At 36.6% G+C, this 27,364-nt stretch overlaps 1 protein-coding gene across 3 annotated transcripts in view; it reads left to right on the forward strand.

Annotated features, from left to right (window-relative positions):
- RYR2 (ryanodine receptor 2) overlaps positions 1-27,364 on the forward strand; it is an 830,565-nt gene that overhangs the window by 620,234 nt on the left and 182,967 nt on the right. For all 3 annotated transcript variants that reach the window (XM_053605591.1, XM_053605592.1, XM_053605593.1), the window contains exons 43-54: positions 1,834-1,969; positions 2,487-2,673; positions 4,371-4,476; positions 6,463-6,583; positions 11,699-11,868; positions 13,084-13,304; positions 14,128-14,218; positions 16,798-16,938; positions 18,351-18,514; positions 20,706-20,784; positions 22,324-22,413; positions 23,773-23,910. In XM_053605591.1, coding sequence (XP_053461566.1) covers positions 1,834-1,969; positions 2,487-2,673; positions 4,371-4,476; positions 6,463-6,583; positions 11,699-11,868; positions 13,084-13,304; positions 14,128-14,218; positions 16,798-16,938; positions 18,351-18,514; positions 20,706-20,784; positions 22,324-22,413; positions 23,773-23,910 — 1,644 coding nt within the window. The remainder of the gene's footprint in view (positions 1-1,833; positions 1,970-2,486; positions 2,674-4,370; positions 4,477-6,462; positions 6,584-11,698; positions 11,869-13,083; positions 13,305-14,127; positions 14,219-16,797; positions 16,939-18,350; positions 18,515-20,705; positions 20,785-22,323; positions 22,414-23,772; positions 23,911-27,364) is intronic.

Here is a 27,364-nt window from a genome sequence, read left to right on the forward strand (position 1 = left end):
TCCAGCACAAGGCCCTGCCCTTTAAGCATATAATCCAGTGTCTACACTGTTGATAACATTTGTATTCATCATAGCCCCAAACTGAAAGCACCTCAAATATCCATCAGCATAGGAAGTGATAAACAAAACTGTGGTACACCCATGTAGGTTGGAATGTTATTCTACCATAAAAAAGAAAACAAGTACTGACATAAGCTACCATACGAAAGAATCTCAAAACTCACTATACGAAGTGAAAGAGCCAGGCACGGAAAGCTGTGTGCTGCATGATAACATGTATAATTCTTCTAGAAAAGGCAAACTAATTATAGCGAGAGGCAACAGAGTGTCTGAAACTAGTGCATAGGGAGAAGGAGACAGCTAAGAGCACCGTAGAACTTTGAGGAGTGATAAAATGTTCTGCATCTTGATTTTGGTGCATTTTTACAGATGTGCACATCTCTCAAAGCTCATTGAAAACATTTGAAATAGATTACTTTGTTGTACATCAGGTATACCTCAATATAGTTGACATAAACTATTCTAGCTGTATTGCTTCTTTTTAAAACTCATGTAGCTTGAGCTGATGTAACTCAATCTGTTTGATAAGTTGTTCTTTTAACAGCTTTACCTTCATTGGTAAAACTTCTTTAGGGATTTCTTTTAAAACTGAATCTGTATGAAATAGTGTAGAGGATCAACGTTCTTATATAACAAAACCCTTTAAAAGGTAAAAGCTGCACAGAGATATAATGTAGCTTCACCAATGCTGAAAAGTGGGTAGTATTATCACAAATTTTCTAGACATTGAAACTTGGGTTCAAAAGTGTGAGTAACTTGTTCAAAATGATGTGTCCAGTAAGCGAAGCAGGTCTGATCGGAGCCAAACTGTTTGAATCTAAGCTTAGGTTTTTTTTCTTTTTCTATGTGTTTTCTCACACCTGCTTCCCCATTAAATTGATACCTCATTTTGGAAACAATTTACTTCTTAAAATATCTCTGCATCTCAAGGAGGGCAGTGGCTCATACTTATAATCCCAGCCCTTGGGGAGGCTAAAGCAGGAGGATCACTTGAGGCCAGGAGTCTGGGCAACATAGTAAAATCCTGTTTCTATAAAATATAACATAAGTTACCCAGACGTGGTGGTGTGCACTTGTAGTCCAAGATACTCAGGAGGCTGAGAGGAGGTTGACCCCAGGAGTTTGAGGCTGCATTGAGCTGTGATGATTCCACTGCACTCCAGCCTGGGTGACAGCAAGGCCCTGTCACAAAACAAAACAAACAAAAACCCAAAACAAAAAAAGCTTTCATCTTATATCAGATCCTTTAGTATTTACATTAGACTAGTGGTCATTAGTCATTTTTGAAGTTGATCAAATATTATGGTTTCTGTAAGTAAATGTCTCAAATTAAATGATGTAAATTTTAGGAATATTTTTCTTTCATAGAGTTCATAAATTTTAGGAATATTTCCTTTCATAGAGTTTATAAATTTTAGGAATATTTTTCTTTCATAGAGTTTATAAATTTTAGGAATATTTTTCTTTCATAGAGTTTATTCATAAACATAGCACTTATAATTAAATATATCTTAATATTTAAATATATATTTAAACAGCCTTAAATATATATTTATATATTATATATTTATTATATATTTGTATATATATTTGTTATATAGGTATATATATATATATATCTTAATTCAAAGGTTTTACTAAAATTAAAGTAGATAATCATGGATTAAAAAGAATTTGCAAAATTACATGTTGAGGACATTATCACTGCCGGCGTTCCGTATTTAATGACTTTTCATCTGAGGGATAACATTTTGCTAATCGTCTTGTTTGTAGGTTGTTCGTTATTTGGCTGGTTGTGGACTGCAGAGCTGCCAGATGCTGGTGTGTAAAGGCTACCCCGACATTGGGTGGAATCCAGTTGAAGGGGAGAGATACTTGGACTTCCTCAGATTTGCTGTCTTCTGTAATGGTAAATAGCACCTGATTCCTTGCGGTCTTTGGTTATTATTAAAACTGCATACAAAAAGATACATATAATAAGGGTTTATTCTAGTATTTTGATGAAGGAGGTAGTGGTAAAAAGAACTGTATATTTTTTAATCAATAGGACTTTTTCACTGTAATAATTTATTATACAATATTTGTTTTGATGGTACTTTTCTTATTTAAATTAAAATATTTAAGCCCATAGTCTCATGCATTTTTAAAATTGGAGTCTAGTAATATTTAGGACATTTCCACCATCACATTAATGAGAATGAGTAGTTTATATCTGCAGAATATTTTACTTTGAAAATTTTAAGTACAAGAAAATGTCACTGTATCTTACATACATAAAACTGTAATTTGGATTAAAAATTGGCTTTACTAGCATGTTCTTGGGTCTCGGTTAATTTTAAAATCAGAAATGATGAGTATAATATTTATTTGCTCAGAACTTCTGTATAATTCTTATTTGTTGCCTTATCCCCCCCCTCGGATTTTAGGGGAAAGTGTGGAAGAAAATGCAAATGTGGTGGTGAGGTTGCTGATTCGGAGGCCTGAGTGCTTTGGTCCTGCTTTGAGAGGGGAAGGTGGGAATGGTCTTCTCGCAGCCATGGAGGAAGCCATAAAAATAGCAGAGGATCCTTCCCGGGATGGCCCCTCACCAAACAGTGGATCCAGTAAAACACTGTAGGTCTAAGATACACACCCTCTTGAGTGGCTTACACTACCTGACTCGGAATTTTACAAAGTATATTTTGCTTTCTCGTAACTCTGATACAACTTGGGATACTAAAGATTTCTCCCCTTGAAAACAGAATATCTTAGACTTGAAAAAGTGGATGGAATTTGCTGCTGGAATAGGTTCAGTGAACAAAGAGAGATCTGAGGAAGATTATATAGATTTTGTAGAGAGGAATTTAGGTTGGAGGACATACAGTTTGTGGATTTTCCCAGGGGAGCTAGGGCAAAGTGGGTTGTTACAAATGATGGCAGGTGAACCTTTGGGCTTGGACTAGAGTTTAGCAGAAAGGTAATTAAAATGAATTTTTGTGATGATAGAGAGAAAAATTCATTAGCAAAAGAATGGAGGATGTAACTAAACTGGTACGTTGATAAAATCCAGAAAAGAAGATGTCTATGGGAGGAGTAAAATTCTTGCTTACAGTGTAGGAGACAGACAGGAGAAACCGTCACTGTCTAGCCTTCTCCATAGCATATGTTGTTCATTCTAGATTCCAGGAATGGACATAGTCATCATGCATATTGTTTATCTGTGCCTTCATGTTTCATTTTGTTTTTAATTTTTTAAAATCTGTTGAGGTGACCGTCCTCCAAGGGGGTTATGTACCCACACCTGCCAGTGCCTCTGGTAAAATGTGGAGCCTTTATTGGGGCAGATTTTTCAAGTACAAAGTAGCAGAGTTCATGCCGTCCTCCAAACCCTTGTTTTTTCGCATCCAGACAGGGTGATATTCTCTTAACACCATTGCCAGATTTCCAGACCAGGAGCCCCTAAGAGCGAAAGTAAGCACTGCCCATCATACACACACCACGTTGCCGTTCACGGGCAGCCGCTGGGACCAGGGAGCTCTGAGGTTCTCGCAGTCATAGAAAATATATCCAGAGATCTCTGTTTCAGGACCACACTAGCAGGTCTACACCCAAGGGGCCCTGGGAACAGCCTTGCATGCCCAGGAACGAGGTTGTCAGATAAGACCTTGGGGTCATTCTGCAGATGGCTGTGTCCAGCTGAGGCGGCTGTCTACCAAGTTACCAAGGAGGAAGGAAGTGAGCCTCTAGGGTTATCCAGATTTGTCACTAATCAGCAGGATAATAAATATGTATGTTTTTGTCATAGAGATGGAGAGGGAGCTGTGTTGAATTATTTGCTGGGGGGCGTAGGGGTGGGTACACTTGGTACAGAGGTAGGTGAGTAAGTGCAATAACATTTATGAAGTCTTATTCTGGGCAAAGCACGGTGTTGGGTGCCTGATGCATGCAATCCGAGATGACATCTTTGTCATCCTTTCTCTTTATGTGTGCTATTTAAAAAGTAGTCTAAATTTACACTCTCCTTCCATCAGTTAATTTTTTTTGTTCATACCCTCTCCGTTGGAAATGAGCAGAATCCGTCCAATTAGAAATTCCTCATTTTCCCCTTGGAAGGAATTTTAACACCGCATACTAGAATCTCACATCTGATCTTTAACCCTTTGTTATTTTTCTTTAAAAAGGTCAAGCCGTAAGTTTAAAACACATATGACAAATTATCAGGGGGGAAAGAATGTATTTCCTTGTGGTCCATTTCTCTTTTTTTCTGAAAGCTATATAACTATGAAATGTCAATTATTTGCTTTCTCTTTGTTTTGGAAAATTGATGAAAGTGACACAGAAGAGGAAGAAGATGACACTATCCACATGGGGAATGCGATCATGACCTTCTATGCAGCTCTGATTGACCTCTTAGGACGCTGTGCTCCTGAGATGCATGTGAGTGCTTTGGGGCTCAGGAGCTTTGTAGCTGGCAAGATCACAGCAGCATCCAAACCCAATGACCTTCATGCTCCATTAGAAATAATAGCTGCAATCTAATTGCTGAACAAATGTTTGTTTAGTTGGGAAAGTCTCTTTGATTGTAAAATTAGTAATGAGATTTCAGTGCAAGGCATTAATAGAATACTTAGTTATTCACATATCTCTAGAATTCAGACAGCCTCCCCTCATTTGGAGGAGAAGATAACATATTTTCTTTCCAATTTCCTCTTCTGTTACCACATGCAGAAAGCAACTGCTGTTACTGAGACTCATTTTCTTTTGTACAATATTGAACACTTTGTGTTTGCCACTAGTTTAGGGGAAAGTGAAGAGGCAAGTGGAGAGTTCATGGAGGTTAAGAGCTCTTCAGATGGTGTGAAATGGGGTTTTCTAAAACTTTTTAACCAAAATGAAATTGAAGTTTCATGGAATAATACTTTTTCTCTGCATTACATACTAAAATTTTTGTCTTCATTTTATTCTAGTTGGTGTTGTGTCCTATGATACGCATTTTGAAAATCCTAGCCAGGGCCCATACAATTAGTTTCAAGAGCTTTTAATAAACAAACCCAGACTTTGAACCATACAGACCAGTGCTAGTGTAGAAAGGTTAAAAACCACAAGTATTTTTCTAAACTGGAATGAGCGTGAAGCTGGAGGGCTTTGCTTTTACACAGCCCTTTTCTCGCTGCCCTTAGTTTACTATCTATGTTTGTTTTGGGGTTTAGGGTCTCTTTCTTTCATACCTATAAGTTAAAACTTACATGACCTACGCTTTTTCTTTTTAAACAGAGAGGAATTACAGGTAAAGAAATGCTAGAATGATAGAAAACTTAGAAACTGTGTTTTGAAAAAAACAGTTTTTGCTAATGAGACTTTTTATCTTCTTAAATGGGAACAGGTTATCAAAAATTTGTATGGTGGAAGTGATTGCAGATGAAAAGAAAGATGGCTTACAATATTCTTTTTTCCCATGTCAGTGAAAAGATAAAAAAAAAAGAGAGAAATTATACCAATAAATATAACTTTTTTTTTTTTTTTTGCAATTTTTGGCTGGGGCTGGGTTTGAACTCGCTACCTCCAGCATATTGGGCTGGCACCCTACTCCTTTGAGCCACACCCATAACTTTTTATTCTATTATATTAAGAGGAGAATTAAGTGAATTAATAAGGGATTAATCTTGGCACTTCTGAAATCTAGTCATCTTCGCAAGCATTACTTGAGGCCTCCTATGTGTCAGAAATTGTGGTTGAACTTCACACCCCAAAGGTGATGGAGGAAACAGGTGCCCAGGCTGGCTGTGGGAGCCTATAGTCTGTTCCAGAGAATCACCGAGATTTCCTGACTACATCTTGAACCACAGTTATCAAGGGTGCTTCGTTACCCTGTGTCAGTGTTAAAGAACTGTTAGGGTTTATGTTCACCATTTCTTCCACATTGTAAATCCAGCCTTTTGGGACAAATCAGGTGGAATATAGATGAATATGTGATTAATTCATTATCATAAAGAGAGAAAAAAGCTAGATCAATCATCAGTATTAGTATATGTTTAGACATAAAGATAATTATTTTTGCTTTGTATTACTGCTTGAGTTATGGATAGATATATATAATTTGGGAAGGGGTCTAAGCATTCATTAACTTATCAGATTATCAGTATATCTTAATACCCCCAAAGAGAATTAAAAACGGTTGTTTCCAATGGATGAACCACCTGGCCTAGATCGTAGTATGCATAATTTTGTGTAGGTTAAGTATGTGAAAACTGTGTGGGCAAGTAAATATCTTCAGATAAGCCTGAAACAACAGTTTCTGAGAGAGGTTTAACTTCATACTTAACAGAAAATTGTTCTGGGTTTGGATTCTGCACCTTAGATTTCCTAGACAGAATTCTGACGTGGATTTCACAATGTTATTCCTTTAACTTTCTTCCTGTGTAGCTGATTCACGCTGGTAAGGGAGAAGCCATCAGAATCAGGTCTATTCTGAGATCCCTGATCCCACTGGGAGATTTGGTGGGAGTTATCAGCATCCCTTTTCAGATGCCGACCGTAGCCAAAGGTAAGGCCAACTTCTGTTCTTCACAGGACAGTAGGATGTCGAATGACAATCAGTGTTTCCAATAAGGTCATCAATATTCAACGTCGCTCCCTCCTTGCTGCCTACAGTACGGCAATACCACTTAAATTTCTTATAAAAAAATAAAGCACTATGAAATATTTTATAAAGTATTTTTGATTTTCATTGTTTTTAAACAGCAGTCTCTGCCTTGAGACTTAAATTCTCTTTTATATGACATTGAGGTCAGTTTTGAGAGAAGGTGAAATAGGCCCCTCCATGGTCTCAGGTCATGTTCCTCCTGCATTCTGTGGCCCCCATTCTCCTCCGTCTTTCTTGACCTTAATTCTTTCATTCATGCATTTTGATAGTTTCATTGAAAACGAAAAGTAAAACTTCCTTGCAGTGCTTTTCTTTTCAAAGCCATGACTATAGCTTTCGACTTAGAGTTTTAAAAATTCAAAGCAATGATTAGCTTTTGACTTAGAGATTTAAAAACTCCTTGTGTGGTGAAAAAACATTGTCAAGACTAAACAGGAAATTTTTAAAACATTGAAGGACTTGTCAAAAACTACTAAAAGAGATGTTAGATCCCAAATTATACATCGTTTTTACTTTTTCAAATTTTTGTATTTTTCAGTTTTTTTATTATTTATTTATTTATTTATTTATTTTTGAGATGGAGTTTCACTTTGTTGCCCTCGGTAGAATGCCGTTGTGTCATAACTCACAGAAATCTCCAGCTCCTGGGCTCAAGTGATCCTCTTGCCTCAGCCTCCCAAGTAACTGGGACTACTGGCACCTGCCACAAATCCCGGCTTGTTTGTAGAGACAAGGTCTCGCTCTTAACTTAGGCTGGTCTCGAACTTCTGACCTCCAGCAATCTACCTGTCTTGGCCTCCCAGAGTACTAGGATTACAGGTGTGAGCCACCACACCCAGCCCTATTTCTCAGTTTTTAATACTTTATTAGATATTTATATCTAAATCACTTTTTATATAAACTTCTAATTTTAAGATAAAAACATAATAAGGTTAGGAAGTACATGCTCTACATAAATTTTATCTTTTATTAATCATGTCCTGGAGAAGGCTGGCTGTAAGAGCTCAAGTCTCCAGTGAAGGGGATCACCCCATACCTGAAGGGCGCTTACTCTGCTTAGCAGTGATATGATTATGAGAAAGTAAAGTCTCATGTGAGCTAACCTCAACCCCAAGTCCATAAGGTGACAAAACTACCACAATAGTTGAACACTCATTATGACATTAGGGAAAGCTGGAAATTAAAAATTGTCCCTTACCTATGTCCTCCACACCTGAGTCAGTTTCTCTTTTGTTTGTATCCAGAGCTTGTCATTATCTGTCTTCTTTGTAGCTCTCCTTAAACTCAAGTTCATTTACTTATGTAAAATATTTTGTCCTTTGCCTCCATTTTTTCTATGTTGATAACATGCTGTTGAATGATGTATCTTTTCTTCGATTTTCAAAACTTTTTATAATTATAGATAAATAATAGTTATTTCAGGGCAGGATAAGACTAGTACCAGTGACATACAGGTTAGGAAATAGGGAAGTGCTAAATTTTGGGGTAACGTCGGTAACAACCACGGATCAAGAACACAGACTAAGAATGCCCAGGCGTCCCTTCCTGAACTGGCCCCAGTATCTCCATCTGCCCCGCATTTCCTCCAGTCTCAGCCTTTATTAGCCTCCAGCTTTTCAAGTTGCTTTCTTTACTCTTCTATTGGGTCTTCCTTTAATAATATTATTTTATGATAGTTTTCTTCATAAATATGCAGTATATTATCCACATTGGCAGTTAAAGGTTTTTCTTTTTTGGTGAACTGTAACAGTCACAGTGAAAGTCCATTTTCTTTTAAAGGGAATCCATTTGTCATTGTTAAATTTCTGCATTTTTCTTTTACTGCCTTCCTTTTGTGGAAATGCAGAAGAAACTTTTCTTTTTTCTTTTTTGCAGTTTTTAGCTGGGGCTGGGTTTGAACCCGCCACCTCCGGCATATGGGGCCGGCACCCTACTCCTTTGAGCCACAGGCGCCCCCAACAGAAACTTTTATATGTTTTTATTACTGTGGCTAAACATTTAACTTTATTGTGGCTATGCATTCACTGCAGAAGTGAGGTATGTGCTATCAATATTTCTTCCTCTGCTTCAATGACGGTTAAGTTGGTCTGTAGACATTATGAAGCAGCAGGAATAACAGATATATGTTCTGTATTTAGCATGTGAGGTTTGACTCTAAAGACTGGTATTGTCCCCTCTCAGTCTTTGCTAAGGCCTTCCTCAAACATTTTTATCATATTAATTCTAGACTTAGAGTTTGCCCCAGAATAATAATGATAGAGGGAGTGATTCAGAAAACTTGAGGAGCAGCACTTAATCCTGCAACTCTTCACCCAGGGAGACTTAGACCTAAGCGTTGTCTGAGGCAGTAATTTCAGGTGAATGCATACAGCAGGTGCCACAGAGGAAACCCAGTGCTCTATTGGTCTCCAATGTGTTTAAAGAGATGGTAAAAATAAAATAGCAACGGGCAGCCAATCTGTGAGTCTTGAGCCACAAGCAGCTGTTGCTGCAGCATTCATTAAAATGAATGTCTTCTTGACTGAATGTTTAAAAACAAAGCTGACATCAGGACCTGTAAGTTGGCTTATCTTTTCCTTAGGCACAGCTATATGTTAAAATAGTAGAATCCAGCTGGGTGCAGTGGTTTACGCTTATAATCCTAGCACTTTTGGAGGCCTAGGCAGGAAGCTCAGTTGAGGCCAGGACTTCAACACCAGTCTGGGCAACATAGCAAGACCCTGCCTCTACAAAAGACAGAAAAGAGCCCAGCATGGTGGTGCACTCCTATGGTCCCAGCTCCTTGGGGTGCTGAGGCAGAAGGATTGCCTGAGTCCAGGAGTTTGAGGTTGCTGTGAGCCGATAATGCCCTTGCCTTCTAGCATTGGCAACAGAGTAAGACCCCGTCTCCAGAAAAAAGAAAAGAATCTAACAAATTTAAATTCCCTGTAATAAATGTTGTTTTTAGAAGAATTGAACTGGAATTGTATCTAGTTTTTAATTGAAAATTATAGCATACTGGCTGGGTATAGTTGCTCACGCCTGTAATCCTAATACTCTGGGAGGCTGAGGTGGGTAATTGCCTAAGCTCAGGAGTTTGAGACCAGCCTGAGCAAAGTGAGATCCCATCTCTACTAAAAATAGAAAAAACTAGCCAGACATTGTGCCAGGTACCTGTAATCCCAGCTACTCAGGATACTGAGATAAGAGGATCCCTTGAGCCCAAGAGTTTGAGGTTGCTGTGAGCTATGATGCCATGGTTCTCTACCTAGAGCAACTGAGTGAGGCTCTACTCAAAAAAAAAAAAAAAAAAAGAAAGAAAGAAAATTATAACATACTGTTAACATTAAGATTTAAATCAGCTTTGGTTGGATTTTAAATCAGATTTCAATTGGTGAAATACAGCTTTGCCAATTGCTAGGAGTGTGTCTTTGGACAAGTTTACTTAACCTACTTAAAGGTCAGTTTTCATTATCCATTAAATGAGAATTATAATATCAATTTCAGAGTTGGATTGTGTGTGAGATTGTGTCTGTCATATTCCTACTTCAGTTCCTGACAGCAGCGCATTAAAAGGCTATTATTCTTATAAGGAAAGTATAAGTTATGTTAGATATTATTATAATTATAGGGTGGAAGCTGGAAGCTGTTATTAACCTTGGATCTAGATTCTTTTAAATCATTATTTGTTTATTTTCATGATTCAAATATAAAATGTATTCACTGACTACAACTGAAAACAGAAAAGTTATAATTTTCTTCTTTCAGGATGATTATAGTCATGTATCATCTTTCTTAGGGTTTGTCTTTGACATTCCATCCATATTAAAAACTCTGTGAGGGCTCAGCACCCGTAGTACAGTGGTTACGGCACCGGCCACATATGCTGAGGGTAGTGGGTTTGATTCCATCTTGGGCCAGCTAAACAATGACAACTGCAACAAAAAAATAGCCAGGCGTTGTGCTGGGCGCCTGTAGTCCCAGCTACTTGGGAGGCTGAGGCAAGAGGATCCCTGAAGCCCCATACTTTGAGGTTGCTGTGAGCTGTGACGCCACAGTACTCTAATGAGGGCCACATAGTGAGACTCTGTCTCAAAAAAAAAAAAAAAAAAAAAAAAACAAAAAACTGTGGGCAGCACCTGTGACTCAGGAGTAGGGTGGTGGGTTCAGACCCAGCCCCAGCCCCAGCCAAAATCTGCAAAAAAAAAAAAAAAACTCTGTGAGATTTGTAAAATTTTACAGTGTTATCAATACCCATTTGGCATAATTATCATGTGGTCCCACAGAAAGGAAATCAGTTCTTCTGTATTTTAAATTGTCACGTAATCCCATGAATCTTCATATTAGTGGTCCTCAATTTGTGAACCTATGGACTATAAAGAATTCACTAATAGAGGCATCAGCATTGACTACTGATGGTGGTAATAATATGACTTTCAAGTATGTTTTTATATATATTATTTCAGAATATTATTGGAGTATACATGTTTTGGTTACATAATTTTAATTGTGTATATTTTAAGTCAAAATTTTGTATAAGTGTGCCCTTCAGATATGTTTTAAATGTTGTTGAATGCTATTTTGATTAATGAAAAATATTTACTGGTTTCCTCATTTGTTATTGTTCTAAACCATGAAAATATAAATGTATTAAGATTATCACATAGAGGCACATGAGCTTTATTAATGTTTCAAAGAGATTATCCTTTTTGAAAAGGGTAAAAATTCCTACTTGACATTTGAAGTGTTCATTCAGTCCTAGTTTTAGGGGTAAATTTTGAATATCTTGTTTCTTCTAAGTATCTGGTACAAGACTAACAAATGGATGCCCCAATACCATTTAAATAACCCTGGATTTTAATTGCATTACCATATTTCCCTAGCCAACTTCTGTACTCAGTTGAGGGTAATAGAAGAATAGGAAACCATTTCATTGATAATTTAATTTAAAAGATGAGAAGTTTGAGAAGAAGCCCTTTACAAGCCGTCCCACTTGTGGCATGGCCATTGACACCAACATTCACTTCTCTCTTTTAGATGGGAATGTGGTGGAACCTGACATGTCTGCGGGGTTTTGCCCAGATCACAAGGCAGCCATGGTTTTATTCCTTGACAGGGTCTATGGAATTGAGGTTCAAGATTTTCTCCTCCATCTTCTTGAGGTTGGCTTTCTGCCAGATCTCCGAGCTGCTGCTTCTTTAGATACGGTATGAATTGAGCAATTGATTCCTTCCACCTCTGTTGAGTCTTCTTTACCTATTGATAATTCATTCATGTTGACAACAAATGCTATTGGTACCTATAAGCATTTTCTGTGGGTAAACAGAAAACAAAATAAGACTATGTCCTCAAAGAATTTGTTGAATAGTTATACTGACAAGCTCAGGAAACTTCCTTCCTCGAGAATATGATAAGAATTCTGATAAAGTGCTATGGACATCAACAAGAGCTTCATATATTTCCAATGTTGGAGGTCACAGGGACTCCCATCAACCTTTGTTCAGTATTAACCTCTAAATTGGCTAAATAATTATACTTCTCAATAAAAGGAATTAAAGTATTAAGAAGGTTTAATGGAGTCATTAAACCAGATCAGTATCATCTGGTGTCTTCATTTATTAAGGTACAGAAAGGTCAAAGTCTATCCTATACATTGGGTGGCCCAAATGGAGAATCTGCCATTATCAGTGTAAATGTTCTGTTCTTTGAAACTTTGAGGAATAGCTGAAGTTCCAAATGTTATTAGAGTTATAGTAACATTTGCATTTATTTATTTATTTATTTATTTTATCAGTTAAATGGGCCTTGTTTAATTTCAGGAGAAATCAGGTCCTGAGCTGATGAGAGCCCTTTCATGAAGTCTGTGAGAACAGAATTATAAAAATGGAACAGAAATCTCTTGTTTGGTTGTTGGTTGGGTTCACTTGAAATTCTGAAACTAAATAGTATAGATGATAAGATAGTAATACAATCAACCTTTGATTATTGATGCTGATAGATGTGACCAGAAATATGAAATATAGATAGAGTTCAGGAAGAACTTATGGATATTTGATCTATTATGAGAATAGGCACCTGTCTCCTCCGTTAGCAAATGAAAGTACTCATATCTTTAATATCATTAATGTCCTTATCTTACATTGATGCTATCATTGATATTTTGTGATAGACCCAGACCTCTTGGGCTTTTTGAACAAATAGGTATCATTTCATTCACTTTTTAATCTATTTATTGACAATTGATAATTGATTGCTTTTAGTGAGAAAGCCTATGAACCTCATTTAAAGGTATAACTAAGGAATACAATCTCATTTTTCATATTTTTGTCATTTTCTAGATAGTGAAATTATATGTCAACATCCCTTTCAAAGTTGTCCACTCTCAAACATAAATGGCTTTCTTCTCTCTAATTCCTTTTTAGGCTGCTTTGAGTGCTACAGACATGGCCTTGGCCCTCAATCGGTACCTTTGCACAGCTGTCTTGCCTTTGTTAACTCGATGTGCTCCTCTGTTTGCTGGCACAGAGCACCATGCTTCCCTCATCGACTCATTACTCCATACCGTGTACAGACTTTCTAAGGGCTGCTCACTTACCAAAGCACAACGGGATTCCATAGAAGTTTGTTTACTCTCCATCTGTGGGTAAGTGGGCAACTGACTCTATGCCAACTTTCTTCTTCTTAGGAAAGGGAATTTGTGGCCAGGAACAGTAGCTCATGCTTGTAATCCTAGCATTCCAGGAAGCTGAGGCCAAAGGATTGCTTCAGCTCAGGAATTTGAGATTGCTGTGGAGCTAGGCTGAAAACACAGTACTCTGGCCTGGGCAACAGATTGAGACAAAGGAAGGAAGGGAGGGAAGGAGGGAGGAAAGAGGGAAGGAGGGAGGAAAGAAAGAAGGAAGGAAGGAGCAGGGGAGGAAGGAAGGGAGGGAGTATTTATGATAATTATGTGGTCTTTGACAAATTATTTTTGAATTTTGAAAACAATTTCTGTACCTTTTGACTGTTTTGACTGTGTGTGACGATTTTAATTCCTCTTCTAGAAAAAGAAAGAGAGAAGAAAAGGGTTTAATTAAATATAAATATATATATAATGTAATATCAAAGCATATTTATATGTGACAATGATGAAGGCTGAATATTTCCTCTAATCTGGAAAACCACATTCATAGGGGACGGTCTTAGGAGATAGTGGGGTCTGAAGTTTTAAGTTGGTTAGAAAGATGAGGAACAGAAGGGAAATAACTATCTCCTGTAGCAAAGGAGGGGTAGCTGTCAGATCAGAGGGATGGAGTTGAGTTGAGAAATGTAACTTCCATAAAATTAAATAACTCTTGACTAATCTTTGGACCAGGAACACCTAATTAATATTTAAAGGGAAATAAAGATACATGTTCTTGGCTTATATATGAATGCCTATTTAGATACATTTCTCTTCATTATTAAAATCGACCTTGTTCCCACAGCCAATTGAGACCTTCCATGATGCAGCACTTACTCAGAAGATTAGTATTTGATGTTCCATTATTGAATGAGCATGCAAAGATGCCCCTTAAGGTAAGTATAAGAAATGCTTGTAGGTATTTGATTACTGGTTCCTTTGACTTGATTTCCTGTAATCACATGCACATTTCTTAGATACATCGTGCTTGATGATTGATGGTGGAAAATTTCTCCCAATTATTGAAATGAGCGTATACATTATAGAACTGTGAATAGAAACTTGAGGTGAACAAGTAGTAAATGGCCATAGGAATCCTAAGGTTGATTTCCATGGAAATTAATGGAAATAGAAGTCAATGGGGAAAATAGACCACAAGGAAAAGATAAGCCAAGATATTATTAAGGTGGAAATAAGCCTAACTTAAAGTAGTAGTAGCAGCCTCAAGGGAAAAGAACCAAAAACAACAAATTCTGAGTAATCACATGACAACTTAGCAAATATCACTTTCTTGGGCTCAAATGCATTTGCAGTTGTCACATAATATGGAAAAGCCACTGATATTTTCTTTGTTCAGATTTACTATTCTGATTATGATAAAGTCCCATTCATACACTAATCATCCCTGGATATTCAGAAAAATTAATTTTTCTCTATGAGTATTGGTTTGGTTTACTATGTCTAGATAAATTATTGAATTAGGTAAAGTACATCCTTGCTTAAAATTTTTTTTACAGTTTCTATTATCTAGAATAGCTTTTGTCATATAAAATGTTCTTGTCTTGAAAATTCCTAAAAAATCTTATGTTCTTAATTTTATGCAATAAAAGTCTATTACATCATAGATATTTCAATGTTAAGCCAGGTGAATTAGAAATATTTCATTGTTTGAGGTTCCTAAGTTGTGTGCATGTGAGGATGTGTTCATGTTTTGTAACTAAAAGGAATAGTGAGATGAGATATTTAAATAGTAAGATATGTAACCAGCTTTAATAGCAATAATCCTCATAATTTATTTTCTTCCTTAGACACAGAAAAGAGTCCAAGTACTTATAGTTGATTCATACAGACCATTTTCTGAATTTGACAAATACAGTTCAGGAATAAATCATCCAAAGAGCTGCCTTGTCTTTGAACTTACAATTTAGTTCCAAACAAACAGATTTCATAGGTGAAAACCTAAGGAGCAGCCTAGATGCTCAGCAAGGTATTAAATTGCATCCATAACACCAAAGAAATACAGATAAAGAAATGATTCAAGGGGCGACATAAAAGAAAGACATTTAAAAGAAAGAAAAAAAGAAAAGCTAGCAGTTCTGGAGAACAGTGAGGTTCTCTCTTCAAAGAGCTGTTCTGCTCTCCTGTTCCTCTTTGTTACTTTTATACTCTCACAGTAAAAGGATCAGCAGTGTTATTAGTATCATAGTAGACATTAAACAGATTCCTCCTCATAGGTTCCAAGGTTGCACAATACCTGCCTATCTTAAAGTGGTTATAACTTTAAAGCACTTCTACTTTAGATTAAATTTATAGTTAGTCACTACTTTACTAAGTGCTGTTTGCACCCTGGGTTCTTGACTGGTCTTTGGAGCATCCAGTCTCTTAACTTTATGATAGAAGGCTTTGGACGTGAGTAAACAACTCCAGATGGCAGCATGTGGGCTCATGGGGCCCCCAGGGCCTGTCCAGCAGCACCCTGTCTGTAATGGTTATTTAGGATAATAGTGGCTGCCATCAGTCTCAGAAATATGCATTGAAAATACATTCTTTAGGGTGACTTTTTTGGGATATCCTTTTTTTTCATGGACACATGTGCTTGGTTTTTATGTAATTTCATTTGTCAATGTTACATGTATTTTAAAGCCCTGCTGTTTGGTGCATATATGTTTATAATTGTTATGTCATCTTGATGAATTGATCTTTTTATCAATAAAAAAATAAAAAAGGATTCAAGTAGAGCAGTTTTGCAGCGTAACTTGGAGAAGCAAGTTTTGAGGCAAATCATAAACTGTGATGGTTGAAGACAGACAAGGAGCAAAAACAATCACTCCCTGTGCCTCTAGGTCACTCTGACATCAATCCCTTTGTTTTACACATAGATTCTGAGATAACAATTGATAAAATTGTGAGTAACTGACAACAACTAAAGGAGAAATTGGGGATATATAGAGGGATATATAAACTACACCATAAAGAATGCTGCTCAAGATACGGCCATTTGTAAAATTGGACCTTTTGTCCTCATGTTGTGATCAGTGTTAAATTTAATATTTATTTACTTATTTATTTAGAAAAGTATATTTATTTTGGGCTATTATGAGGGTACAACCAACCAGGTCAAAATAGTGATTTTGTTCTGTAGAGTCCCTCTTGTGCTTATGCCCCCCCAAAAAAGTGTGCCCAGCACCCCGTCCCGTGCACATTCAGTGAGAGCACCCAGCCCCTTCCCCTCCCTTGTGACCCCTCCCTCCATTTTGAGTTGAAATGAGTTTTTCTTCTATGTGGGCATGCGTTAGATCATCTATATAATATATAAAGTAATAATATTCTCCGAAATAATTCACATGGGATTGAGCAGTTTCACTTCAGCTGATCTTACGACATAGCATTAGAATGCGACATGAGAGGAAATGGAAAAAAATGTATATAAAAATGTCCCATTACTCATTGCTTTTATAATTGTTTTCCCACACAGCTGTTGACAAATCACTATGAAAGATGCTGGAAATATTACTGCTTGCCTGGAGGGTGGGGAAATTTTGGTGCTGCCTCAGAAGAAGAACTTCATTTATCAAGAAAACTGTTCTGGGGCATTTTTGATGCCCTGTCTCAAAAGGTAATTTAATATTTTATGGATTTATTTGTATTGATAAAATAATAAAAAGTCCTAAGTTCTTGGTAAGGTACTATTCCACTAGGAATACTACCAAACTTACGTAGCTTTCCTCCCCCACCCCTTTTCTCAATAACAAATATTGAGAAAGCAGTTTATATTGATTTTTTCTTAATTATTATGGTGGCATTTTCTTTTTGATCATAGCACTCTTTGGGAATTGAAAATGCTAAGTAGTTCGGGAAAGTATGCCCAAGTTTAGCACAATTCTGGTGCATTTGGGCTTTTTTGGACTCAAACTTTCCCTGGCCACATCTGCAATCTTATAAAGCCTGAAGAAATTACATAGACTGTAAAAATATAAAATATTATAAAACTATAATATTCCAGTGACTTCTAACTTCTCTTGATTTGCTGCTATGGAGATTTAAATGCCTCTTTTCAGTATTGCTTTGTATTCCCTTGTAGCTGCCATATTTATATTAAATACTTCATACATTTCCAGATGACTGGAAAGTGGTAATTTCAAAGACAAATCTGAGGATTGTATTGTGTATGCTCAGGCCTAAGTTAATCAAAATCTGTTCAAATTCCCAGATAGATATTAGGATGAGTGGCGTAGTGTAACTTTAAGTTTGCTGCATAATAGGGGGAAATGTATCTGTGATTACATTTGGTGGCTACATTTTCTTGCTTTTACTTGCTGAATTTCTCTTGGTAAACAGAATCTTTTAAAAATAATGTGTAGATATTTTTAGAAGCATTGTAAAATTTACCTAAAATCAAACATTTCTAATGAGATAATTGAAACAGTTATTTTTTATTTTTAAGAAAATCTATAACCAAAAATTTAATTATGTAATTAACATACAAATACTTTTTCCTAGAAATTTTTACTATGTATACTTTCTATAGAATTTTTTCTCACTTCAGAATTTTGTTTTTTTTATACTTTGAAATACGACATGGATCAGTTAATATTTCTCACTCTCTGGAGTATTATCCTTTATGTATTTTTTGCATATAGTCATTATAATGTAGAACAGCAATAATCTATAACTAAGTGTTAGGAATATAGTCCTCATTGAAATTATGTTTGTGTTATAAAGGCATTTTATAAATTTCGAATATTCAAGTTGACATCATTTCAAATTCTATATTGAAGTGCCAAGATTTTATTTTCCTGAAGTTGTAACCATAGTAAATTGAGCTGTAGCTTCTATTATATTTGTTTTATGAGAACTCAGGCTCCATGTTCCATTTTCTGCAGAAAGAATCATTAGGGAGTTAAGTTAGCCCAGGGCAATTCAGACTTCCTTCTACAACATTGTATCAGCCGTGGTGATAACTTTTGACATATAATAAAATAGTTTTTTTTTTTTTTTTTTTTTTTTGGTCCTCCATTTGTTTCCCAGAAATATGAACAAGAACTTTTCAAACTGGCACTGCCTTGCCTGAGTGCAGTTGCGGGAGCTTTGCCTCCAGACTACATGGAGTCAAATTATGTCAGTATGATGGAAAAACAGTCATCAATGGATTCTGAAGGGAACTTTAACCCACAACCTGTTGATACCTCAAAGTATGGACTCTTTCTATTGCAGCAGATTTTTATTGTAAATGATGTGTGAAGTCTGAAATTGAATAAGGTACTAAAGTGAACTTTCTCTAATACATGCCCCCTTTGAATTGGTATCCTTTTAATAGGGGTCCCTTTAACTTATCAAATGATATGATAATAATAATGATTATACTAATACCAGAAATAGAAAAGATGTGCCTTCTAGGATCCTCTTAACATCATCAGGACTCTTTGTTCATAACTACATGGGAACATCTATCATAAGAATCAAGAATGTATATCAGTTATAGTTTTAGTTGAAAATGTACCCAGAATATTTATTTATACAAGCTCAATATAGCACGTAGGGTGGGTTGATCCCCGCAAGCTTTGCAAAGCTGTTTGTACAAGTAACAGGGAATCACTTCTCCCACCACTACCTCTCAGCAAGGTGCAGGGTGAACAGCTAATGTCCCACATCAGAAAGGACAGCGCAAGGTTGAAGGGAATAGCAAATGCGAATTTTCATGGAAAATTTAGCGTGCAGTTAGAATACAGTTTGACTAAAGCTAAAACAATATTATTCCACATTATGAAATTCCTCACATGTCCTTAGATGCATAGATTATTCTGCAAATAAAATGTGTGGGTACTTCAGGTGTTTGAAGTCTCAGCATTTTGTTGTTGTTACTGTCTTCAAATAGGACCACGAAAGCCACGTCTTCATGCCACCTTATCTTACTGATTCCGGGGTGACTCAGCAAGATCAGTTTTAGCAAGGTAGACAATTGGTAATGATTATCCACAGCTTCTGAATTTGCTTGGGAATTCCACTTTGAGGTTTCTGAACAGCCCCAGCTGGTTTAGCGTCCATAACCAACTCAGAATTTCAACCTGAGTGACACACCATGACTTTGATAATGCCTTAAATTTGCATGTTTGGTATTTGATAACAGTCCTGGAGAAAAGACTCCCCTTTAACTTCCCCTGCCCCAGTATTTGGCTTATCTGACTGATCTTTTGTATCTTTTTCAAAGTAAGTAAACCAAAAATCACACGTTCATATTCCTACGTGGGTAAGTGTGTGGCCTGTTGACATACAGTATAAATCCAGGATTTTAAATAACATCAGAACAGCGTCATGGTTTTGGTGTTAACTAATTAACTACAATTAATAACTATGGGCATGTGTATTAATTTACCTAGCCTTGCCTCTTCGGGGACTTCTTAACAGATGCAGATTTACATGGTGATATTATTAATTTCTACATGATTATAATTTTTATATATTGCTTCTTAATATGTCCTTTAATTCGATTACTAATAACATTCCTGGAAAAGAACAGTAAATCACCTTAGTATGCCAGGTTTTATTTAGCATTTTATTCTTAAAGTTAATTGCTTTAGTAAGTTATATTCATTAATGAATGGAACATTATAGATATATTTAATTTTCCATTCATAGAAAATACATAGATGTATTTGGTATCCCTAAGTCTTACATTTACCATTAGACTTGGTAATTAGTTGCATGCCTTTGACACTGGTTTAGGGATTCAATATTTATTGAAACATGAAAGAATTCAAGAGTAAATATTATCAAAATCATAAAGTGTGAGTTGGTTAACTACTTTTCCCTGTAGTCAACATTAATGACATTTAGAATATTATACATGGACTGTTAATATTTAAAATTATTCACACGTCACTAGCAGTATGAAATTAATTTAAAAGTTTGGTACATCTTAAAAATAGAGCAGATGCGTTTCAGCAGTCTTTCTTCCATTTATAATTGTTGTAGAAGAGACTTAAGTCACAGGAAGGACTTCTAAGAAGAGATGGGGACAGAAATGTGTCTTTAAGCTTATTGAGTCTAACCATATCTTGACGTAGGGTTTATTTTTCTCTTTTATATAATCTATTGTCCTCATCTTTTAATATATTTTAATTTAAATATTTATATAATAATTACATGTATCTAATTTTGTCGTTTAACAAATAATATATGACTCAGCATAAGATGGGCAGATAGAACATTATCTGCATGACTATTTTATATTCTGAAATATAAAAAAATGATAATTTGTTACAACTTTTTTAACAGTTATGCATTGAATGGGATCTAAGTATTCGTAAGCTGTGAGTAAATTATTAAAATGATATCCTATACATTGTGTGAAGATAGAGCTTTTTTTCTTTATTTTTTTCATAGCATTACAATTCCTGAGAAGCTGGAATACTTCATTAACAAATATGCAGAGCACTCCCACGACAAATGGTCGATGGACAAGGTAAGGTCAGATTGACGTCATGACTGGGCTCTGCTCAAGTATTTATGACCCTGACAGTTTCCCTTAAATTCTAAAGTGAGAGCTTTCTGTTAATTAGGAAAGAACATTTAATCACAATTTGCTAATATAACACTTAGCTACTTCTGCCATTAACACAAGTATGTACATGTACATATAAGGATATTTGTGTTCACAAAAATTATAATTTTAAGATTATGAGAGATCTGTTAATGAAATCATAATTGTATTTCCAGACACATTGTTCATGGGGGTAAAAAGTGACATTCTCTGGCAACTGCAGGAAGATGTGGTGATCCCAGCTTCAGAATTCACCTTTCAAGGAAACTTTGGTTTTATATGGGGTTTTATATTAGACAAAATCTTGAAAATTCATAATCAAGATTTAATGGTTTTCTTCCTTGTACTCTTCTGTTATTTCTTACCACCAAGTAGATCAGCAGTTCATTAAAGATAGATTACGTAGGCCAGGTGACATATTTTATTTGTGTTTCCAAGAAAAACAACTCAAATGAGAAACTAAAGTAGCCATATCTTTGAGATAATTCCCACATATGGTGAGATTTTCAAAAGTAGGCATTGTGCCTTGGTATTCACATGCAAGTTGAACCAATTTCAAATTTGACAGGATAGTTAAACTAGGTTTGTCAGAGAAATTGAGTTGAGATGGTTCAAGAATCTAAAATATGCACACACTAATTAGGGGAAGTAAAAATCCAACAGCAAACATTCTGAAGGACATTCGTGTTACACAACTCAGTATCTTCCTGCTAGAGCTGTCATGTTCAGTTTTAGACTTTGCCCTGGCCAGCCAGTTCCTTACGCCCTCTAAGAAACTCTTTTTTGTTTGTTTTGATAAATATGTGGTTCTTTGTCCAGTAATCAATTGATTTATTAGGTAAGCCAGTGAGGGTCTATTTTATATATATAGACTCCATTAAGTACCAAACAGGTGGACTCACGATGGAATCAGTGTCATTATCCAGATTCCATATGCAGACCTCAAATGACATGGAAATGGTGTTGTGTGGGCAGGACCAGAATAATGGAATGAACATGTGGGAGATCATTGGATGCAACAGTCGGCAAAACAAGTATCATTCTTTAGGGAAGCCTCTGAGATGAATACTCCAGTTCACCTGTTTAAAACAAGTGTTTCCCATGCAAGCTGCACAGGCAAGGTCCCACACGAGTCAGAACAAAGATCATCGGACCTTGTATCCCTGTGTCCTCCTCCTGGGGGCGTGCTTTTTAGCATAATCAGAGACCCGGGTCTGTTTAAGGTAGAAAGAGTACACCATAACTCAGGATAATAAAAAGACTTTTTTCCAGATGATTACTGACAATAACATTGATTAAGATAGAAATCTTTGTATTCACTTAGGCTGAATAAAATTTAAACCTGAATTCTTATGTTGGTTCATTTTAAGTTAACTTTATCAAACAACACAAACATATCCACACTTCCACTCTCTAAAATGAATACATATAAAACAATCTTTGATGTTTGTGTTTTCTTAGTTGGCAAATGGATGGATTTATGGAGAAATATATTCAGACTCCTCCAAGGTTCAACCATTAATGAAGCCATATAAACTATTATCTGAAAAGGTGAGGATTTTTTGTTTATAAGGTTTTAAGTTTTTTGGAAACTTTTTTCTTTGCTATACTTTTTTTATTAAAATGTCTTCTTTACTTTATATTTCCTATTTTTACCTTGCTCAAAGGTCCTTTTATTTATCTTATAATTTGTATTTTCTTTCCATTCTTATTTTCTGTCACTATTTCTGTGGTTGTTCTCATTTCTCCTTCTATTTTTCCTTTCCTTTTTTGGTTTTATACTTTGCTCATACTTTTAAGGACTTTAGAAAACATTTCTCATAATGCTTATCAGTTTCTATTTTAATTTATTTTAAAATAGAAAATTTTAAAATTTTATTTTATTTTATTTTATTTTTTTGAGACAGATTCTCAAGCTGTCACCCTGGGTGGAGTGCCATGGCGTCATAGCTCACAGCAACCTCCAACTCAGGCTCAAGTGATCCTTTTGCATCAGTTTTTCTACTTTTAGTAGAGACAGGGTCTTGCTTTTGCTCAGGCTGGTCTTGAACTTGTGAGCTCAAGCAATCTACCCACCTCAGCCTCCAAGAGTGCTAGGATTATAGGCATGAGCCACTGAGCCCGGTGCTTAACAGTTTCTTGATGGGTAATAAAGTAATGTTTTATGAATGTACTTATTTTGAGGCTGGGCTTGGTGGCTTATGCCTGTAATCCTGGCACTCTGGGAGACCAAGGCAGGTGGGTAGCCAGAGCTCAGGAGTTCGAGACCAGCCTGAACAAGAGCAAGACCCTGTCTCTACTAAAAATAGAAAAACTAGATAGGCATTGTGGGAGGCATCTGTAGTCCCAGTACTCGGGAGACTGAGGCAGGAGGATCACTTGAGCCCAAGAGTTTGAGGTCGCTGTGAGCTAGAAGGCCATGGTACTCTACCCAGGGCACAGAATGAGACTCTGTCTCAAACAACCAAACAAACAAAAAAGTACTTATTTTGATAAGTTTTTATATATTTTGCTTCTTTGGGGGGAAATGACTATCTTGACAAATTAAGTGAAAAGAATTTTACTGCCTTGTGAGTCACATGTGTATCACACAAGCTGGCACTTCTTCCTGATAGCATTTCCCCTTTTAAGTTTCTGTGTAAGGTCCCAGGAACTGAGAAGCTAAAGGAAATTGATTTCTATGCTATATCATAAGTGAGGCTCTGTGTCAGTAGCATTAGTAAAACTAGATCTCAACTCGCACTCTGCTTTGTAGAATTTTACTTTCCTTTTTGTATTTTTAAGTAAGCTATGCTAATCATTTTTTAAAAAGTGAAAGTGGTCTATTTTAGAACAAAGCATTAAATATTTTAAATTTTCATTTAGGTTCCTTATGTCCCTGTTCTTTGTTTTTTTCTTTTGTTTCTCTAGGAAAAGGAAATTTATCGTTGGCCAATCAAAGAGTCTTTGAAAACTATGCTGGCTTGGGGTTGGAGAATTGAAAGGACCCGGGAAGGAGACAGCATGGCCCTTTATAACCGGACTCGCCGGATTTCTCAGACAAGCCAGGTAAGAATTACTGTGGTGATCCAGTTATTTAGTTTAGTTACTAAATAATTTTCATTTTAATCTGATTGTTAGGTTTTTCTAAACAAATAATGCAAAGATTACGAAGACTAAGAAAATTTTAGAAGGGAGAGAAAAACATACTTTTCTTTAGTTTTAAGTAAGGTTCAATCAGGATTAAAGGTCCTGGGGTTTATATAGCAAGCCTTACTTTTACTGGCTAGTATAGAATAAAGTACCAAGTTAATTGTAAGGTCTTCAAGTTTTACCAACAAAGTTTCAATACAGTTAGGTTGTCTGGAGAGCTTTCTTGTCATTTCTAGTCAGGTCTGAGGGCTGATTGCTAGGGAACAATGGCGTGTTCAGACAGAGTCCATCCACATATGGAACCTGCAGGATGTACCATGTAAGTACCCTTCTAGAAGCACAGCAAAGATCTGTGACCAGACAGGCCAAGCAAGAGCACAGAGGACCTATTTGCAGGGGCTATGACAAGGGAGTCAGCTAACATAGCAAGACTGTAGCCAAAGAGCCTCAGTGCTCAAGATGGCAAAAGTAAGCATAGCTTTTCTTACCAAAAGCTCAGCATTTGTCCCCCAAGCTCCATCAGAAGAGCAGGCACATGGTTTCAGGAGAAAAGGAAGAGAAGTTTATTACATTGCTGGCAAAGGAAGAAAAATGAAGGACTCTTGTTCCAAAATACAAAATTTCCTATATATAAACAGAAACAGAACCTTTAAAAGCGAGTGCCTTTTGTTGTTTGACTACAGGCAATGATTCTAACTGTCCCATCTCTGCCAAGACAAACCCGTGAACTTCATCTACCTGGAAAGGGGGGTGCTCCATCCAGACAGTTCAGCTGCACCACTTTCTGTAAGCCAAGAACAAAAGATATCCCCTTGCCCCTCCCCGACCACAGCCTAGGCAGGGATGCAATTCTCAGTTTCCAAAAAGAGTGAGAGAAGTTTTAAACGGATGGAAAATTTTCAGCCATTTTTTTCAGGCCATCCCTCTGTTACATGTTCCTGCTCTCCTTTTTACACTTCCAGATCCACCAACAGTACTTGCTTTCAAAGAATGTCGTGGGGGTTCTGGTTGTGATGTTTATAAATTACTTATAAGGATGACTGGCCAATACAGTAGAACCTCTCTGGATGACCCTTCCCTACACTGACCACCTCCTCCAGTTGACCTAATTGTCCTAGACTGGACGTGCACCACACATACCTATCAGTACAGTAGGCCAAGTTCTTATGTGGACCAGCTCTGTTGTCACAGTCCCTTGGGTGGTCAAATTTCAGAGCTCTACTATACGGTAGCCATAACTTTCTCATTATAGGTTAGCCCTAATTTTCTCATTATTATTTTCATGCAAATCAATAGCGTTATCAATGTCCTTTGTTTACCATGAGCACCACAGGAAGACGTGAATGTTGATTTCAGGAGGATTACCACTCAGGGTTTTGTAATTTGCATATGTGAGATAAACCTAATGGCATGAATCAGTATCACCTTGATAGAACGTACCTGGAGTGTGTAAAGGCTGAGAGAATTAGAAGTTAGAAGAAGCTGGTAGACAGAAGTTAATGGGTCGACTTTGCTGCATTCCTTGGTAGTGATTAGGTACTAAAGTCAGCACCAAAGAGCATTTCTGGCAATCACAGGCACATCTCACAGGTTCTCAGCAGTTACCTCCTTAACCCCAATTTCCAATTCCTTGTTTTCTGTCTTATTTTTCAGTACTAGAAATGTAGGATCAAAATTTAAACAAATGAAAAAATAGACTTATAACCTGGGAATAAGAGAGAGATGGGAATGAAACATTTGGAATATGTTTGGAACATCTAGAACTAAAATAAGGGACAGAGTAATGGTTCGTTCATTCCTTTAATGGGTATTTATTGAGCACCTCTTGTGTTCTCTGCATTATTCTAAGGCAGGGGTTCTCAACCTGTGGGTCACGACCCCTTTGGACTGCATTAAAGGTTCATGGCATCAGGAAGGTTGAAAACCACCGTTCTAAGGTTTTCAGATTGGTGAACAAAATTGACAAAAATCTCTCTTCTCATGGAGTTTCAATTCTAACAGAGGATGTAAAAATAGATACAAAGTGAATTATGTACTCTTAGAATATGATAAATATTATGAAAAAGAGCATAAAAAGCAGTTGAAAGTATGGGCAGGGGGGTATTGTCAGGTGTTTGGAGGTGAGTTGCAATTTTAATGAGGAGTTTTCAGGTTAGATTTCAATGAGAAGGTAAATTGAATGAATTGAGAAAACATCTGAAAGAGTTGAGGAGTCATGTGTATTCTTTGGAGGAAGAATGCTCCAAGCAGTGCAGGCTCGCTAAAGTGGGAGAGTTAAGGGTGCGAAGCCAGTGAGGTTGGAGCTCAGGGAATGATATAAATGTACTGCCGTCTTGGCCAGGGCCTGTGAGACCTTGGGGACCATTTTAAGAACTTTAGTAAGTCCTTTGGAATTAGATTTAATTTCAAAATTCAATTCTGCTATCTCTGTGCCATATGACTTTTAAAATCATTTAATAACTTTTCTTGTGCCTCTATTTTTTCTAATTTTAAAATGGCAAAAAGCAACATCTACTCTTTAGAGTTGTTCTAAAGATTAAATGAGATAAATAATATATGACTGCTAACAAGGCTAGTGTTGTTGCTAAAGCTTCTTGGTCAAATATGGAGAATATTCCAAGTAACCTGAAATGATGTAAGACCTACCCAGTCTTCTGATTTCTGTCTGTGTGAAGAGGCAAAACAGGCCACAAAGAGCATAAAAATACTGTCACTGAATAAACAAGTATTTCATTACGTTCTTCAAACTGCCCTCGTGAACTTAATCTAAAGTGAAAGGGATGTAAATTTCAGTTATATAAGGAACATGGTCTCAGAGGAAATTAAATATTGGAAATTCTGTTTTGGCAACAAATAAAGTTACTGATACCAGCTCTGTTTTATTCATTTATTCAACAAAATAGAGTACATAGAATACCCTTTTTCATCAGTTTTGAGACATACACTTGCTATATTTTACTATGCAGGGGTCCTCAAACTGCGGCCCGCGGGCCACAGGAGGCTGTGTGATTGTATTTGTTCCCGTTTTGTTTTTTTACTTCAAAATAAGATATGTGCAGTGTGCGTAGGAATTTGTTCATAGTTTTTTTTTTTTTGTTTGTTTGTTTTTTAAACTATAGTCCAGACCTCCAACGGTCTGAGGGACAGTGAACTGGCCCCTTGTTCAGAAAGTTTGAGGACGCCTGATTAGGGATTGTTTTGCCATCAAAGATGGCGTGTGTTGTTGTGCCCGCAGGTTCCTGCTGCACCGTGGAAAAGCCTGTCACTCAGAGGAGAACAAAATAAGTGCACTGTATTTTTGGAGGTACAGTTCTGACAACAGAGTAGAGAATGAACCAGAGAAGGTTGAGATCAAGGCTGAAAGGCAAAA

The sequence above is a fragment of the Nycticebus coucang genome, chromosome 10, assembly GCF_027406575.1.
Source record: "Nycticebus coucang isolate mNycCou1 chromosome 10, mNycCou1.pri, whole genome shotgun sequence".
Taxonomy (NCBI): domain Eukaryota; kingdom Metazoa; phylum Chordata; class Mammalia; order Primates; family Lorisidae; genus Nycticebus; species Nycticebus coucang.